At 33.7% G+C, this 15,609-nt stretch overlaps 1 protein-coding gene across 1 annotated transcript in view; it reads left to right on the top strand.

Annotated features, from left to right (window-relative positions):
* The window catches only part of LOC133206082 (phosphorylase b kinase gamma catalytic chain, liver/testis isoform-like), a 213,814-nt gene that overhangs the window by 98,295 nt on the left and 99,910 nt on the right, over window positions 1-15,609 (top strand). The window contains 1 exon segment of the mRNA XM_061342012.1: window positions 7,820-7,885. Coding sequence (XP_061197996.1) covers window positions 7,820-7,885 — 66 coding nt within the window.

Genomic DNA, 15,609 nt, shown 5'->3' with positions numbered 1-15,609 from the left:
TTTTTTCTTTTTATAAATCTTTGTAACAAATTGAAAAAAAAAATCTTTGTATTCAAATTTAATTTCAGAATGACATAAATATTCATTTTAAATGCACTACAAAGCAGATAGCGCAGGTCCATTCATCCCTTGGGAGTAATGAGTGGACGTGCATCCAGTTAAAGAATAACTAATGAGTTCAGTGTAGGAAGGCTAGCTGTCTCAATCATTTCTGTTAGAGGATCTCTGATCAAGCTCTTATCTGTATCCTTTGGGAATTAGACAGAAGAACTGCTGGTCAGATTATAGCATATGTCATTTGATGGCCAGTCTTTTATTTTAAAATTAATTTGGTATAGATTAAGTTAAGACTAAATTGATATTGTTTAATTGATATTTTTATTTTATTTTTTGAAAATATTAATTGATGAACAAATTTCAGAGCATCATGTCTCACAAATATGAAAGATTGTGTGTGTGTCACTGTCATTGTGTGTGTGTGTGTGTGTGTGGGGGGGGGCTGCAGATGGGTATTTGTCAAGCTCTAACACAACCAGTTGAGGATCGATAATGTTGTATTTGTTATAATTCATGCCTACACCATAGGAAATGTATAAACAAATATTATAAGGCATGGAAAAATCTTGAAAATCCTTGTATCAAGGTTGACTTGATTTTCTTGCACTCTGAACTGTTTGTGATAATTGAACAATATTTGACGGGCGTATCATGCTGTGGCGGGGCACTTTATTATCAATAAATATTCAATGTTTCAGTGCAAGGATACCAAATACTGGAACATTTATATTTGTGTGCATTTTTATATATTGCAAATTAAGTTTTCCATTACTCAAATTTTTTCAAAACCTGAGTCTATCTCTGAGGACGATTTTCGAGGACGATGTTATAATTCCAACAATCAAGAATAGAAAAATAGAAATTTTGAAGTCGGAATATTGAAGCAAAGTATACGTCAATACTTAGCCGTGGTTGGTTATGTATTATGTAGAGCATTAGCAAACGATATTGACATTCAACAAGAGAACCATTTATTTGTTACTCTGTATTTTTTCAACTTACAGAGACAAAAAAAAGCGACCTGATTGTCGAAGTCTTTTTGTTATCTTGTACTCGAGTCAACCTTCCCATGTCATCTTTGTTGTTATAATCAACTTTTGGTTTGGCAAAGCATCTAAAATTAAACTCTCCTTCGATCATGCATTCCGGAAATAAACGTACATCGTAGTTTTTCTGCCTTTTATTTTGGAAATGAATTTACCTTTCTTATCACGGTAAGTGATATTGGCGTCTGCCATTTTGATAGAATAAGCGTCGGGCACGTACTGACGTAATAACGTCACTGACATGAATAACATCGTATAGCATTATTTTACGTGGTATGGATCATTACCTTAAACCAATGCACAGAATTTCGTCAAACTTTGCAGTTATTTAGGACACAGTGTATAGTTGCGGATATTGCCTGGAAATTCGGATTCCAGTATTTTTCTGGGAATTTCGGCACTTTTCAACTTAGATTTTTGTCCATATCTTGAATATAGAGATGAACAGTTTGTCAGCGCAACTCCTCTTTAACCGCTTCAAAGAATTTCGTTAAACTTTGCAAATATTTAAGACATAGTGTGTAGTTGTGCATATTGCCGTGAAATTCCGATTCCCTTATTTTTCTGGGAATTTTGGCACTTTTCAACTTAGATTTTTGGCCAATCTTAAATACAGAGATGAACAGTTTGTTACCACAACTCCTCTTAAACTGTTGCACAGAATTTCGTCAAACTTTGCAGATATTTAGAACACAGTGTGTAGTTGTGCACATTGCCAGGAAATTATGATTCCATTATTTTTGGCCTTAGAGTTTTGGCTATTATTGAAGAAACTTTCCAGCCACGTAATAAGGAAATTCACTGGAATAATTTTTTGTTATGAAATTTTATGTGAAATATTTTATGACCTTAAAAGCAGAGTTTCCAAAAACCGTCGGTCCTACCGGCAAAACCGATAGAAAATCGAAATGTCTGATGCAATTCTCTCTATTAACAGTCCATGAGACCGATGGCTTGAGACACAGTTAGATTATTCTAATTAATTGTACTCTGATCTATTGCGATGTCTCCAGGGGTGTGCAGTTAGCATTGCTCGACACGAGGGGCTACCATTTGTGGGGTCGGGCTAGTAGTTTTCTGCAAGGAGACAGCCCCTTGGGCTAGTAAAAGTAAAACCTACCAATGTTATACACGAAAAGCACTACTGGTATTTTCACTCATTCTTTGCTATTAAATTCCCAATAAATGAAAAATTTTCAGGCAGCATGCTCCTATTATTCGTAAATCTCCATAATCTTATAAATTTTGCAATACTACCTGATTTATTTAATTCCAAAAATGATTTTTTTTTTCTAATCCGAATTTCCTCCATTCCTCTGTTTATGGTTAACACATGCAGATATCTCGTGAAACTATTCACGATCACTCAATCAACTGAAAGACGAGTGTTATGTGATTTACATAAAATGTAGTTCCAATGTATTTAATGATTCAAGATAAAAAAAAAAAAAAAAGGATTTTCACTTCAGTTTAGATTAGTGCAATGCCCAGAAAAAGGGAAGATAATTTATTTGAATTCATTTTTCTATCATAATTATTAATTTATACTTAATTCAATTTTACAAGAGAGAATTAAATTTTTAATTTTAAAAAGAGTGACCTGGTCTTCAGACCCTGAATTTTTCAACAATAAACTATATTTTTTTCATATTAATAGTTGTTATCCCTCCCTCCCATTTGGGCTAGCAACTTTTTACTTGGGGCTAGTGTATTTATTGCTGCCACTAGCCCGTGGGCTAGTGCTTAAACTTTTTAATTGCATACTCGTCTCACAATCGGTGTTGTAATGATCTGCGGAAAGATTTACAAACTCAATTTGAGTACCGGTACTATAAACCAATGCCATTTTCTTTTGAATTACATCATGAAATATACTAAAATTTATTCGGACTGATAGAATTTGCTTCCAACTGGTAGAACACATTAAGTCATCAGTCCGAATGACTGATAGAAATATTTGGTTTTCGGAAACTCTGTAAAGACCCCTATTGATGTTGAGATCAAAATATGAAAGATTCAACACACGTTCAAAAAAAATCTTGGATAGAAGTACACAAAAAGTTCTCCCGCTCCCCCCTCCCCCACACACACCTCAAATTAGTGCTTCACCTTAAATAATCTCATAAGATTTGAATGTCCTTATATGCAAGAAGTTTTGATGTGAGGATTTTTTGCAAGTAATGCTCCTTTTTGAATTATACTGTGTATTTTAAGTGCACCATGCCATTCATTATGTGTTGCATTGTCAAGTTTTGGGGAAGCATGGGGTATGTGAACTTGCTCACTTTTTCTTTCATTCCCCTTTGTAATTCATATTTGATAATTAATCACTGTAAAAAGCGTAATTGAATTGTCATTTAAATTACAGAATTATCCAAGAGATTTTATTGGATTTTCCATAGGAAAAATCTAGCTCTTGAAGTGATGAAAATTGGCAGGTGGGTAGTAGCTGCCAAAAGGGTACTTCATTTGTTCGGTTAACACACAGTTTCCAAGATAGGAACTTTTTTGCTTTGCAGATCTATTGTACATATATTAGAGATGTGGATAATGCTTGGATATTTTTTTTAGTAATTTATGAGAGAGAGAGATACCTGCTATTGAACTTAGTCATATTTTTGCAAAATATTGCATGCAGGGTTCCCCATTTGTCCAGATAAGTCCTCCTACAGTTTTCAGAATTCCTTAGGAACTTTTTTATTTTGCAGCTCTATTCTATTGTACATACAGCACTATGACAAAAGTATTCATGATTTTTTTAAAATGGTGGCTGTAAACAAGGACGCGCTTCAAGGATCAAACATCTAAAATATATAATTAAATTTTGATTTAACTTACTTAATATTTGGTGAGGTGTCCCTTAGATTTAATGACAGCCAATATACGGCGTGGTATGGAATCATACAGAATTCTTATGTAGTTATGATCAAATAAAGTCCATATGTCCGAAACAACGGGGAAGAGCTCCTTGGGTGTCATAACGTTGTTGCCCATTTTGTCGAGTTCGTTTGATTCGGACAAGTTTTCAATAATATTGATGTCTGGGGACTGTGCCGGCCACACAATAGTTGGAATGTTATTTTCCAGTTTGTAGTCCCTTGTAATATGGGCTCTGTGTACGGGGGCATTATCATCTTGAAAACGGTACGGTTTATTCCTAAAATGCCGAGCAATTACAGGCCATAAATGGTTTTCTAAAATTGTAATATATTTTTCTGCATTTATATTACCATTGACAAGGCAAAGGGTTCCAACTCCATAATATGTAATACAACCCCACACCATAATAGACACCCTTCTCTGTGGAGGGGGCACACATGCATTGGGGAAGGTACGCTTCTTTTGATGTTCTCCAAACGTATACTCTGTGATTTTCACCCAGAACGATCTGACTTTCATCGTCGAAGATAACTGAGTTCCATTAATTTTCTCTTCTCGGGACACCATGACATATGCTTTCTTCTGTTGACCTGTGACACAACCATCTTTTTTCTCACCACTCGTCTCTTCACATCATGTTCATGTAAAAATCTTTGCACTGTCCGTGGATGTACATGATCATTTACATCCCTTCTTCTGTTAAACTCATTCGTAATGTCATTTAAAACATGTTCCCTGTTCATTTTTGTGTGACGAACGAGCCAGTTCTGATCCTGCTGTGACATCTTGCAAGGAGTCCTCTTTTTTTCGCTTTGTTTATCTCCCCCATATAAAAATACTTTTTCCAGATTGATCTGATTGTAGATTCCGATATCCCTAATAAATTTTCAATTTCAGATGTCTTTTTACCTTCTAACTTCATTTCAACAATCAATTTTCGTACATTGTTCTTCAATTCTTTTGATTTTCAGCCCATAATGAATGATATCCTTGTTTACGATTTTACATGAATGCAGATGACAGAAATGCATAAACTATGTCACTTACTAGCGATAGATATAACTCTCTGAAAATTTCACTGGATAAGTCGGCCTCGTTCAAAAGTTATTTCCCTTTGAACAAACGAGGTGCATATTGATGACGTTGCCATTTTTTAAAAAAATCGCAAATACTTTTGTCACAGCGCTGTATATCAGAGATATGCATACTGCTTGGATTTTAATTTTTTTTTGAAATATGAGAAAAATACCAGCTGTTGATCTGTCCGTATGTCTAATATAAACTTTTCACATTTTTGACTTCTCAAGAAACATTGGGCCAATTTCAACCAAACTTACCACAAAGGATCCTCAGATTGAGGAAATTTAAATTTGTTCTAATGAAGGGCTTCCCCTCTTTCAAGGGGAGATTATTAAGAATTAGTGAAAATTTGGTGGCATCTTTTAAAAATCTTCTTCTCAAGAACCACTCAGCAAAAAAGTTGAACTTATGTGAAACCTTCATTACATAGTGTTGATTCAATTTTACATAGGAATATAAAGGCAAAAATCTTCTTCTTAAGAACAGCAAATCCATGATGTCATATTGATTTGGAAGCCTCCTCAGGTAGTGTAGAATCAATTTTTTTTTCAAATCATGACCCCTGGGGGTAAGATGGATTCACAAAAGGGGATCAAAGTTTTACATAGGAATATAGAGAGGATCAAATCTTGAAAAATCTTCTTTGTAAGAACAGCAAAGCCATGTTTAGTCATGTTGATGTAGAAGCATCCTCAGGAAGTGTAGATTCAAATTTGTTCAAATCTTGACCACTTGGGGTTGGGGTAGGGCCACAATGGGGAATCAAAGTTTTACACAGGAACACATAGGGAAAAAATCTTTAAAAATCTTCTCAAGAATAACAAAGCCATGATTAGTCATATTGATACGGAAGCAACCTCAGGTAGTGTTAGATTCAATTTTGTTCAAATCAAGACCCCCCACCCCACCCCCAGGTAGGGAGGCACACATCTTTAAAATTCTGTCCTCCAGAACAGCAAAGCAATGAGTAGTCATATGAATATGGAAGCATCCTCAAATAGTTTAGATTCAATTTGTTCAAAACATGACACCTGAGGGTAGGGTGGAGCTAGAACAGATGATCAAAGTTTTGATGATGAAGAATGTCAGGGCCATATTGACTTAGGTGAGCATTGTAACCTTATGTCACACCCCTCATAAACTTTTCAGAATCTTTTATTTTTTGATATTCAGCAAATAACAAGATCTGAGAATTTTGGAATAGCTCTGGCAAAGTTATGGCAAGAATACAGTTAGACTTTTAATTGATCAGCTAAATTAATTCACAGAAGTGCACATGGGATATGATTAAAAGAAAAGTTGTAATATATATTTTTTGTATAATATTATTTTTCAAATTAATATATACATAGGTGGATAAAACGTACCCCCCTCTCTCAATTGAAAACATTTTCAAACTTCTTCGATCTGTAGTATACCTTGTATTTCATTTCATTTTATCCTTATTTTTTTCTTAAAACTTTCAACATAATTGTAGAAAATAAACATTTTTCCCATAGTATATACATGTAAAATAGCCTAGGCCAATACTCTGTTTAGGGCCTACTGTAGAATTCCAAAATTTGTTGAAACTGGTTCTAATCCACAACTTTTGAAAGATAAAATGAAACAAGGTCTTGAATTAAGATAATATTGGGTATGGGTGTATCATTTACAGCAAAGCTTTTCCCTAGTGGTTCCAAATTTTGCGAAAAAAGGGTAGATTTGTATAGTTTTCATTTTGCATGAGTTACTTTTTACGATTTAAATTATTTTTTTAAAAAAGGTGCTGTTTTTGGAATGGAGAGTAAGGTTGCTAATTTTTGCATGTTTTATTTTTAGTGAGTTAAAAATGATCGCAAAAAATGCGAAAAATAGATCATCGCCAAAAAAACGGATATACGGTATTCAGCTGATATTTACACACTGACGTACATTTTTTTGTTATATAGTAAGCAAAATTCCTTAAAACGATAAAAAGGAAATTATGTCTTGTATCAATCAAATAGGTATTTTGGAGGGTAATTTTATATTTGTCATAAAACAAATGAAAGTTGTGACTCGAACTTCCTCAATCATGACAATCATGATTTTTACAGTGTTCTGTTTTGTTGTTACTTGTAAAAAAAACATTATTGGCTTAAAATTAAGTTTAAAAAAATCTTTATGTCTTGACATATTTCAATGTATTGGAAAAAATTGTCAAAGATAATACATATACTTAATACCTTTCAAAACAAGGGGTTGACAGTACCTCAATATTTCCACGTGGCTCTCCACATGACATTTAATCAAAATTACTGTTTAGTCTACTTCATTCAATCTCTCATTAAAAGTTAATCTGAAATTTATATTTTTTTCTAATATATGACATTGACATGTCACTTTTAATAATGACTATTTCAAAAATATATATTAAACCCTCCGATTCTGACATTTTGGGGCCATGCTGTGCAGAGGCTATTCAGGCTTCGAATACAGGGTCACTATAGTTCTGTCAACTGTGATTGGATGATTATATTTACCTCAGTCAATGACAAATCACGTTTTGAAAGGCGTGTGAAAAGTTTGTTTATATTTCTTTTATTTTTTCAGTGACTGTAAATAAACTATCGGCGGGAAAAATAAAAATAAAACTTGAAGTTGGGACTTCATTTTTATTTCATTTTAGCCCAAATGAGGGTTGGCGCTCCCATAAAACAGGAAATAAAAAAATTGTTGGCCTTATGTGCAGGCTTTTCTCTCTTATGACAGCTATAGTTTTTTTTTTTTTTCAGATGCAAGCAAGGAGAACTTTTTGATTACCTCACTCAAGTTGTAACTTTATCAGAGAAACGTACAAGGTAAATGGATATAAATCAATTGCATGTTAAATGTATGTATTTTGATAATGCTTCCTTTTAGTCCAACATCAGTTAAACGGTCTTGGGTGGACTAGTTTTTGCACTCTTGGGTGAGCTAAACTGATCACATTTTGTCTGTCTTGTCTTCTGTAAACTTTTCACATTTTTCACTTCTTATAGACAACCATGGCCAATTTCAACCAATTTGCCACAAAATATATTTAGGTAAAGGGGATTAAAGTTTGTTAAAACAAAGGGCCACACCTTCTTTCAATTGGAGATAATTATAAATTAAAGAAAATTAATAGCATCTTTTGAAAATCTTTGCCACAAAAATCACTGAACCAAAAAATATGACACTTTTGTGGATTGGATTGATTGAATGTATGTTGTTTTAAGTCTTGTTCAAGAATTATAGAAATGTCACTATATACCACTGAAGGGGTTCAAATTTAGACCTTTACTCAGCACTCAGGACCATTAAGCAGTGAGGGATCTTTATCATGCCAAAACCTGTCATGACATGGGGCCTAATTTTTTAATGTTTCATCCAAAGGACCTTTCAGTTCAAAGTGCCAAGCGTTTGGCCATTCGCAGTTCCAATCCACAACTTTCCAATCATAGAGCGAGTGCTCTACCGAATGAGCTACAGTGACTGTCTATGTGGATTGGAAGATGGCCTGTTGTTCATCTTTATTTTGAATTTCCAGCTAGATTACTTTTTTTGGAATAATGTTATAATTCTTTTGATGAACACAAAGTCTTGTTAATCTAAATCTTTAGCCAAATTTTGGTTGAACATGCAATTTATGATTTCCCTTAAGTTAGATTCAGACTTTGGTCCAGTTATGGGATGAAAATTATTCAAAACGTATAATGACCAAGGGTTGAAATAGTTTGACGCCTGGGGCTAGTCATTTTAAGACTCGGGCTAGCTAATTTAAATGTGATGATAGTCCGTTGGACTAGCAGAACGGGAAAAAAAATTCTCATCAGTTCATTTTTCTATGTAGACTGGTTTCTTTTGAATGAGAACTACACTGTAGTTAAAGAATGAATCTTTTAAACTCCACATTTGGCCCCCCGATAATTTACAAAAAATTCAATTAAAGATTTTCTACATATTTTTGCCTCAATCGTTCCACCAAACATTGTAGCTTATTTATTTCAATTTTAATTTTTACTTCCATGCACTGTAATTAAGTATTTGTCTGATTAATAATAGCAGGGGTACGTTGTTTACATCCATTTCTCATAGACCTCAGGCCACACCCCCATTTTGCAGGCCAAGTATATGAGTGCATGGATGTTTCAAGTTATCGTAATTACGGTCAATGTAAAGAGTTATACTAATCATTTACATTCATGCTATCAATGGTCAAATCATTTTCAAATGGGTAATTAAAATCCTGGCATTTTATGATAAAGATATATAGGAAACTTACATACTTGATTGTTATTTGAAAAACACCAGTTCATCATATCTTTAGAAGAATAAACTGTTTGGTTAAAGTGCACAAATGCATACTTCCACAGGCCCGTAGGAAGCAATTTCAGTTGGGGGGAGGGGGGCAGCCACATATTCAGTTGGGGGCACCATAAAAAAAAAGTCATCAAACATTTTTATCGATCGAGGGGGCACTAGCATATAGTAGCTATGTTTTCTAATTCTATATATTGGCAGAATTATTGGGCCCCCCCCCCCCCCCCCCCCCCCGTTCCTACGACCATGTTCCAATTGAAGAAACCTTAAGGGAAAGAAATTGAAGTACGGAACGCTAAAAAGACCTGTATATCTGAATTCAGGGTTTGACACTCGTCAAAATTTGGTCTCGTCATTTGGGCAACCTTGGTACTGATTTCAGGTTGCCCGAATGAATTTCAGGTCACCCGAACAAAATATCAAATGAAACAAAAATGTGCAATTGTTTGAAATTTGTTAAGATAACAGAAGTTGTGCTTTTGTATTATGAAATGTAAACCAGACATTTTTGGAATGTCAAAAGCTGTCTTCCAGTATTTTATCAAACAAAGAAAACAAGCAACAAATATTAATGAGCAGAATCAGAATGCTAATATAAATTAGGCTTTAAAAAAATTATGTTTGTTTCCTGTAATATTCCCAATAAATCAAGGGTTGATAGATCGGGATTTTTTTTTTTTTTTTTTTTTTGCTAATGTACAATCTCACCTCACATATTGATACAAAATAAAGTTTCTAGTTTAAAACATTCATTTTCACTTACCATAAAGGCCTAAAAAAAAATGGGGTCAAACATCAATATCCATGCAAGTTTGGTTTAAGTAGGACTTATAGTCACTTGGAAATAGACCTGCTCAAAAAACTTTTAACCTGTTTACTAATCAAGAAAATGTTGGTCAATTATAACATCCAAAGCAAGTCTGAAAGTTTTCATCCTTAGATGCACCATCTTTGCAAGTTTAATCATAACACTGAGGCCATAATATTATATAGCTACTCCAAAAACATTACCCTGGTCACTCATCTGGAAAATGTAGGTCAGATCCTGAATCCAAAACAAGTCTGGAAGTGTCCATCCCTAGATACATCATCCATGCTAATTTGGTTAAAATATTACTAAAATTCATTCATGTGGAAAATCTAGGTCGGATCCAGCATCGGAAGCAAGTTGGTTAGTGTACATCCCTAGATGCATCATCCATGCAAGTTTGGTCCAAGTAGGGCTTATAGTTACTTGGGAATGGACTTGCTCCTGAAACTTTAACAGGGATGCCTATGCTAACTCTGATGCCAGGGGTATAGCATAAGCTCATCCCAACTTCATTGAGGTGAGCTAAAAATTAGAATCTTTTGCAAAACGTTGCCTTAGGAATGAAAGAAACAGAAAAAGTTAATATACGCACAAATGTTTTCCGAGGTGGCTTGGACAATTGTGATGAAAATTTACAGAAATTATGACTAGACACTCTATTTGTTCAGTCAACATTTAAAAATTTCTAATTTCTAAGGCCTACTGTTGCCATAGAAACAGGAAAAAGGTTTTTTTTTTTTAATTTTCATTTTTCTCAGTAACTACCAAAGCAAAATTTTGAAAACTTATTTGGTTTAATCCCTTCAATGTATCACAGTGGTTTCTGCATAAAATGGAATTGATGGTCAGCGGGAGGAAGTTGGGACAACTTTTTTTTTACTCACCTTGCTTTCGTCCTGAAGCGTTCTCACAGGGGGCTTAGAAAATCTTTTAGTTATGAAACTTAACAGAAATAATGGTCAACACCTACAGTTGTACATGTGCGGATATATTTCTTGGTGGCGATATTTACTACAAACTGTTTATTTTCTTTTAAGTAGTTTACGGGAACTGTAGCACAGCAATACACATAGAACGAAGTGTAGAGTTAAAACTTCTCTGGTGACAGAGAGGAGACGGAAAACCTTCTTAATGCCATAGAAACAAGTTTCTATTAAATAAAAAGGGTAGTATATGGTATAAATCTGGTGGCGCATTTTTATTTCCCTCTTTTCAAATATAAAGACCATGTCATACTTTACCCCCCCCCCCCCCCCCCCCCCCCTTAGAGACAGCTAGGTCAATACACAGATATATAAGATTTACAATGGAAGGAGATCTTAAGAGTTTCATGAATAAAATTCAGTTCCATTGATGTGATCTGATATTTTGGCAGCATTCAGTCTTTTTCTGTTTTGTCTACAGAATTGATAATAATTTTATTTACAATTAAATTATCTTTAAAAAGTAGTGATTGTCAGCTGTATTCATTAGCATTTCAAAATTTCTTGTTAATATATTACTTGCAAGTGAATAATTTCATTCAGTGATAGTTAGAATCATTAAAATTTAATTTCATAACATTTTTATGAATTTGAACTGGGATCCACTCCAGCACGTGTGTGATGGCCTCATCACTACTGTTTAGCATGCCGGGAATGTACGTTCATGATTCTGCAAAACTAAGAAAATTTACACATAGTTTATCATCTCATAAAAAAAAAATTAGTCTCTTTCCTATGTAAAAAATAAAAATGTCTGATTTGAGAAGGAAAATTCAGGAATTATGTGTAATGGGTTTGGGCCGTGGATATTGGCCTGGGTAGCTCAGTCGGTAGAGCACCTGACTAGTGATGCAGGAGTCCGGGGTTCGATTCCCGGTCCAGCCATACACTTTCTCCCTTCCTGTTACATATGTTTTGAAGTGAATCTTGCTCTCTTTAATTTAAGGTCTTCAGAGTGTCTTCTATGGAAGATCCCCTTGTTATCCTAGGATATCAGAGAAGTTCTATTTTACACCAATCTGATCTCTCAAATAAAATTTTCTTCTAGGCACTACCTTGTAAAACTTGTGTGTGAAAGGGGGGTGGTGTCTACTAATACTCACTTCTTTAACCATTTTACAATCTTAGTACAGCTTATGGTTTAGTGAGAGGTGACATATGGTATTGCTTGCAATAGCAGATTTTCTAGTTTTTACTTTCTTTTCAAAATTTCTTCTACGGCACTTTTTTGTCCGCAAGTGTTCTCAGAAACTACAGATTGAGAAGAAATGGAAGGTCATTTTGCATGCACATGCATGCACGTGCGTGTGCATGCAGTGAGTGAAATGACTGATATACTCAATATAGCCATAACTTCTATATTTTTTGATGAAATGCTTTGAAACTCGAAACATAAAGATATAATTGTAGTGTAGACAAGACATGGTCAACATGGTCAAATTAGCATGAATTCACACACATGCACATGTGCTTCACTCTGATTAGCTGAAACAAAAATCGCAATATCTTCCTTGGTTTTTTGGACAAAATCCTTTGAAATTTAAGAGAAAGGTATATATTATAAGGTTCTACAATATGTTTTCTACAGAAATTCTTGAAAAATGCACATCCACATATTCTGAAATTTGATTGGCTGTAACTTTAAATGGCTATAACTTCTCTAGTTTTCAACAAAACAGAATCAAATTTAGGATATAGATAGGTTTAATGAATTCCTACATTATGCTACTATCAAAATTGAATGCAAGGACATGCATGCAAGTGTGCTGAAATCTGATTGGCTAATACTTTATCAGTCTGCCTTACTATTTAATATAATTCTTTGAAATTTAAGACATTGGCATATGATATAAGCACTATAAGAATATATATGTGAGTAATGAAGAAAATGCTCGCAAGCACACCTGCTGAAATCTGATTGGCTAAGATTGTAAGTATATCTTTCTTAGATTTTAATGAAAGAAGACAAAGCTTGAACTTTCTCGGTTTTCAGTGAAATTCTTTGAAATCTCAAATGTATTGAGATGATGTACTGTACTTGGCCATAAGTTAGTCTTAATTTTATTTTTTCACTATATATTTCATTAAACATGCATTTTTAAGGTCTTCCGTTTCCAACGGAAGACTTTCTACTGATTCTGTTGTTTCTTTTCCACTATTATTATTATTATTTTTTTTTCTTACCGATTTTGTGCAGACGATTTCTCGAGAACGCCTCAATAGATTTTCATGAAACTTTCAGCAATGATGGCAAATTATCTGAACTTTATGCGTTTTTTTTTCATTTTGTTGTCGTCACTTCCGGTCGCGAGATATGGCCAATTTCCCATTTTTAAAATGGCATTTTGTCTGCAAGTGTTCTCAAAAACGGTTAGAGATTGAGTCTTGAAACTTTCAGGGATGATAGATTGTGACTCGTAGATATGAGAAACCTGTATAGTTTTTGTTGTCCACCGGAAGTAGTTTAAAAATATGCAAATTTTTATTTTTTTCTTATTGAAATGATTTTAATAGAGGCTAATAGACTATTTTGAGTCATATTATTTCCACTGAAAGTTATTTCTTCTGAACCGGAAGTAGTCGAAGAAATGCTCATTTTTCCTCGAAACTTTGAGGGAAGATTCCTCCACACTCAGTGAGGAGTTAAAAGTCATTTTGAGTACTTCCGGTCATACTGGAAGTGAAGAAAAAAGACCCGAAGTTGTTTAAAATTGATAGATTTCACTCTTATGAGTTGCTAAACAATTTTGAAGAATTGATATGAATATTTTTTACATTTAAAGTTGTTTTACTTTCTTTTATGAATCAAAATATCCTAATCAAGATTTTATCAGAAATCTAACGGAAGACCTACTCGTTGCTTGCAACGAGATCTCATCTAGTTCTAAAATATTATTGCAGTGTTATTTGTTGATCATTTTTTATGACTAAAACACCATAAAATGTAGAATTTTTTGCAGTTTCTCCATATAATTTCAAAATGATTTTATCTGAAGGCACTGCAGTGATATCACACGTCAAATGCGAATTAAAAATTTTACAACTCTAAGAAGATGGGTGAACAAGGCGGGCGAAGTGCCTGTAGTGCCACAAATATGAAGGGAAAAATAAAATCTCAATTATATCGAAATTTTCTTTGATATTTCATCTAACATTAAAGCATACTTTATGTAAAATCTCTACAATTTACAAAAATCTCACAAAGACTGAAATTTTATTTGCCAACGAAATAGCATACACACACTAAAGAGGACAAAAAGGATCGTTTTCTCATACTTTAACAAAATTTTTTGATATGAGTGGGTCTTCCCTTCATTTTTTTGAAAGTTATTCCTAAAAGTTTGCATAAAAATATACATTTTTTAGTTTACAAAAACATGGAGCAAAGACCCACTGTACCTTAAAAGTGCTCTTTTATGACAAAGCATTTGCATCTTTCCGAAAATACTCAGAAATATGTTGCAAGTCCATTAGGTCAAGGGTAATATCACAAACGTGATTTAAATGCCACTATTCATCAGGAGCTGTGTAGTAACTAGCATACTAGGAACTAGCGTAGTGGTTAGCGTGTTAGTCTCAAAGCAATATGATACTCCAGATTTTTATTATTAGGTATTCGAATCCCACCAATACCGTTACGGTTTTATTTTTTTAAATAAAAGAATTTTTTTTTCGAGATATTTTTTTCTCAGAAAAGCTTTGTTGATCATAATTTCATAAATTTCAATAATGAGAACTTTACTTTAAATACTTCATTCACAAATTGAATATAATTTTTTTTAATATCTGAAGCTATAGGCATTCTGCACGTATTGTTCACTCATCTTCTTTGTAAATAAGTCATAGTAATTTGAGGTTAGAAATTTTTGTCTAGATGTTTTTATAAATTATTCTCAATGATTAGTGTATCATTTTGTTTAGCATCATAAGAAAAAAATTTGAACAGTTCTGCATGATTTAGTGAAAAAATCATGGAATTTGGGCTAAAATTGACCTCACAATAAGTTTTTATAAAAATTGGTTTTCCAATGAAATATATACAGTGAAAATGCAATTTGACTCGACAGTCGACACTCATGGCCATGTATATGCAAGTTTTTGAAATCATGTGCATGAGTATGCACTATTTGTGCATTGATCGTTATTTCGCCAAAACACTTTGGAAAATAAGTTGTAAAAGTAAAAATAGTTATACAAAGATTTTGCCTAATTAATGAAGCTATAAGGAATTGGACACAAAAGGGAGTATGGGACAGGCCCGTAGGAAGCAAATCCAGTTGAAGGGGGGGGGGGGCACAGCCATCATTTTCAGTTGACAGTTGAGGAGGCACAGCCATACATTTTCAGTTGACAGTTGAGGGGGCACTACCAAAAATTTCCTGACAAGCAAAAAAAAAAAAAAAAAAAAGGTCATCAGGCATTTTTATTAAGGGGGCATAAGCATATA

This window comes from Saccostrea echinata, unplaced genomic scaffold (genome assembly GCF_033153115.1).
Source record: "Saccostrea echinata isolate AGI-Se365-2 ecotype Australia unplaced genomic scaffold, CSIRO_AGI_Sech_v1 ptg000054l, whole genome shotgun sequence".
Taxonomy (NCBI): domain Eukaryota; kingdom Metazoa; phylum Mollusca; class Bivalvia; order Ostreida; family Ostreidae; genus Saccostrea; species Saccostrea echinata.
The sequence above is the reverse complement of the archived record's forward strand: the minus strand, read 5'-3'. Positions and strand labels throughout refer to the sequence as shown.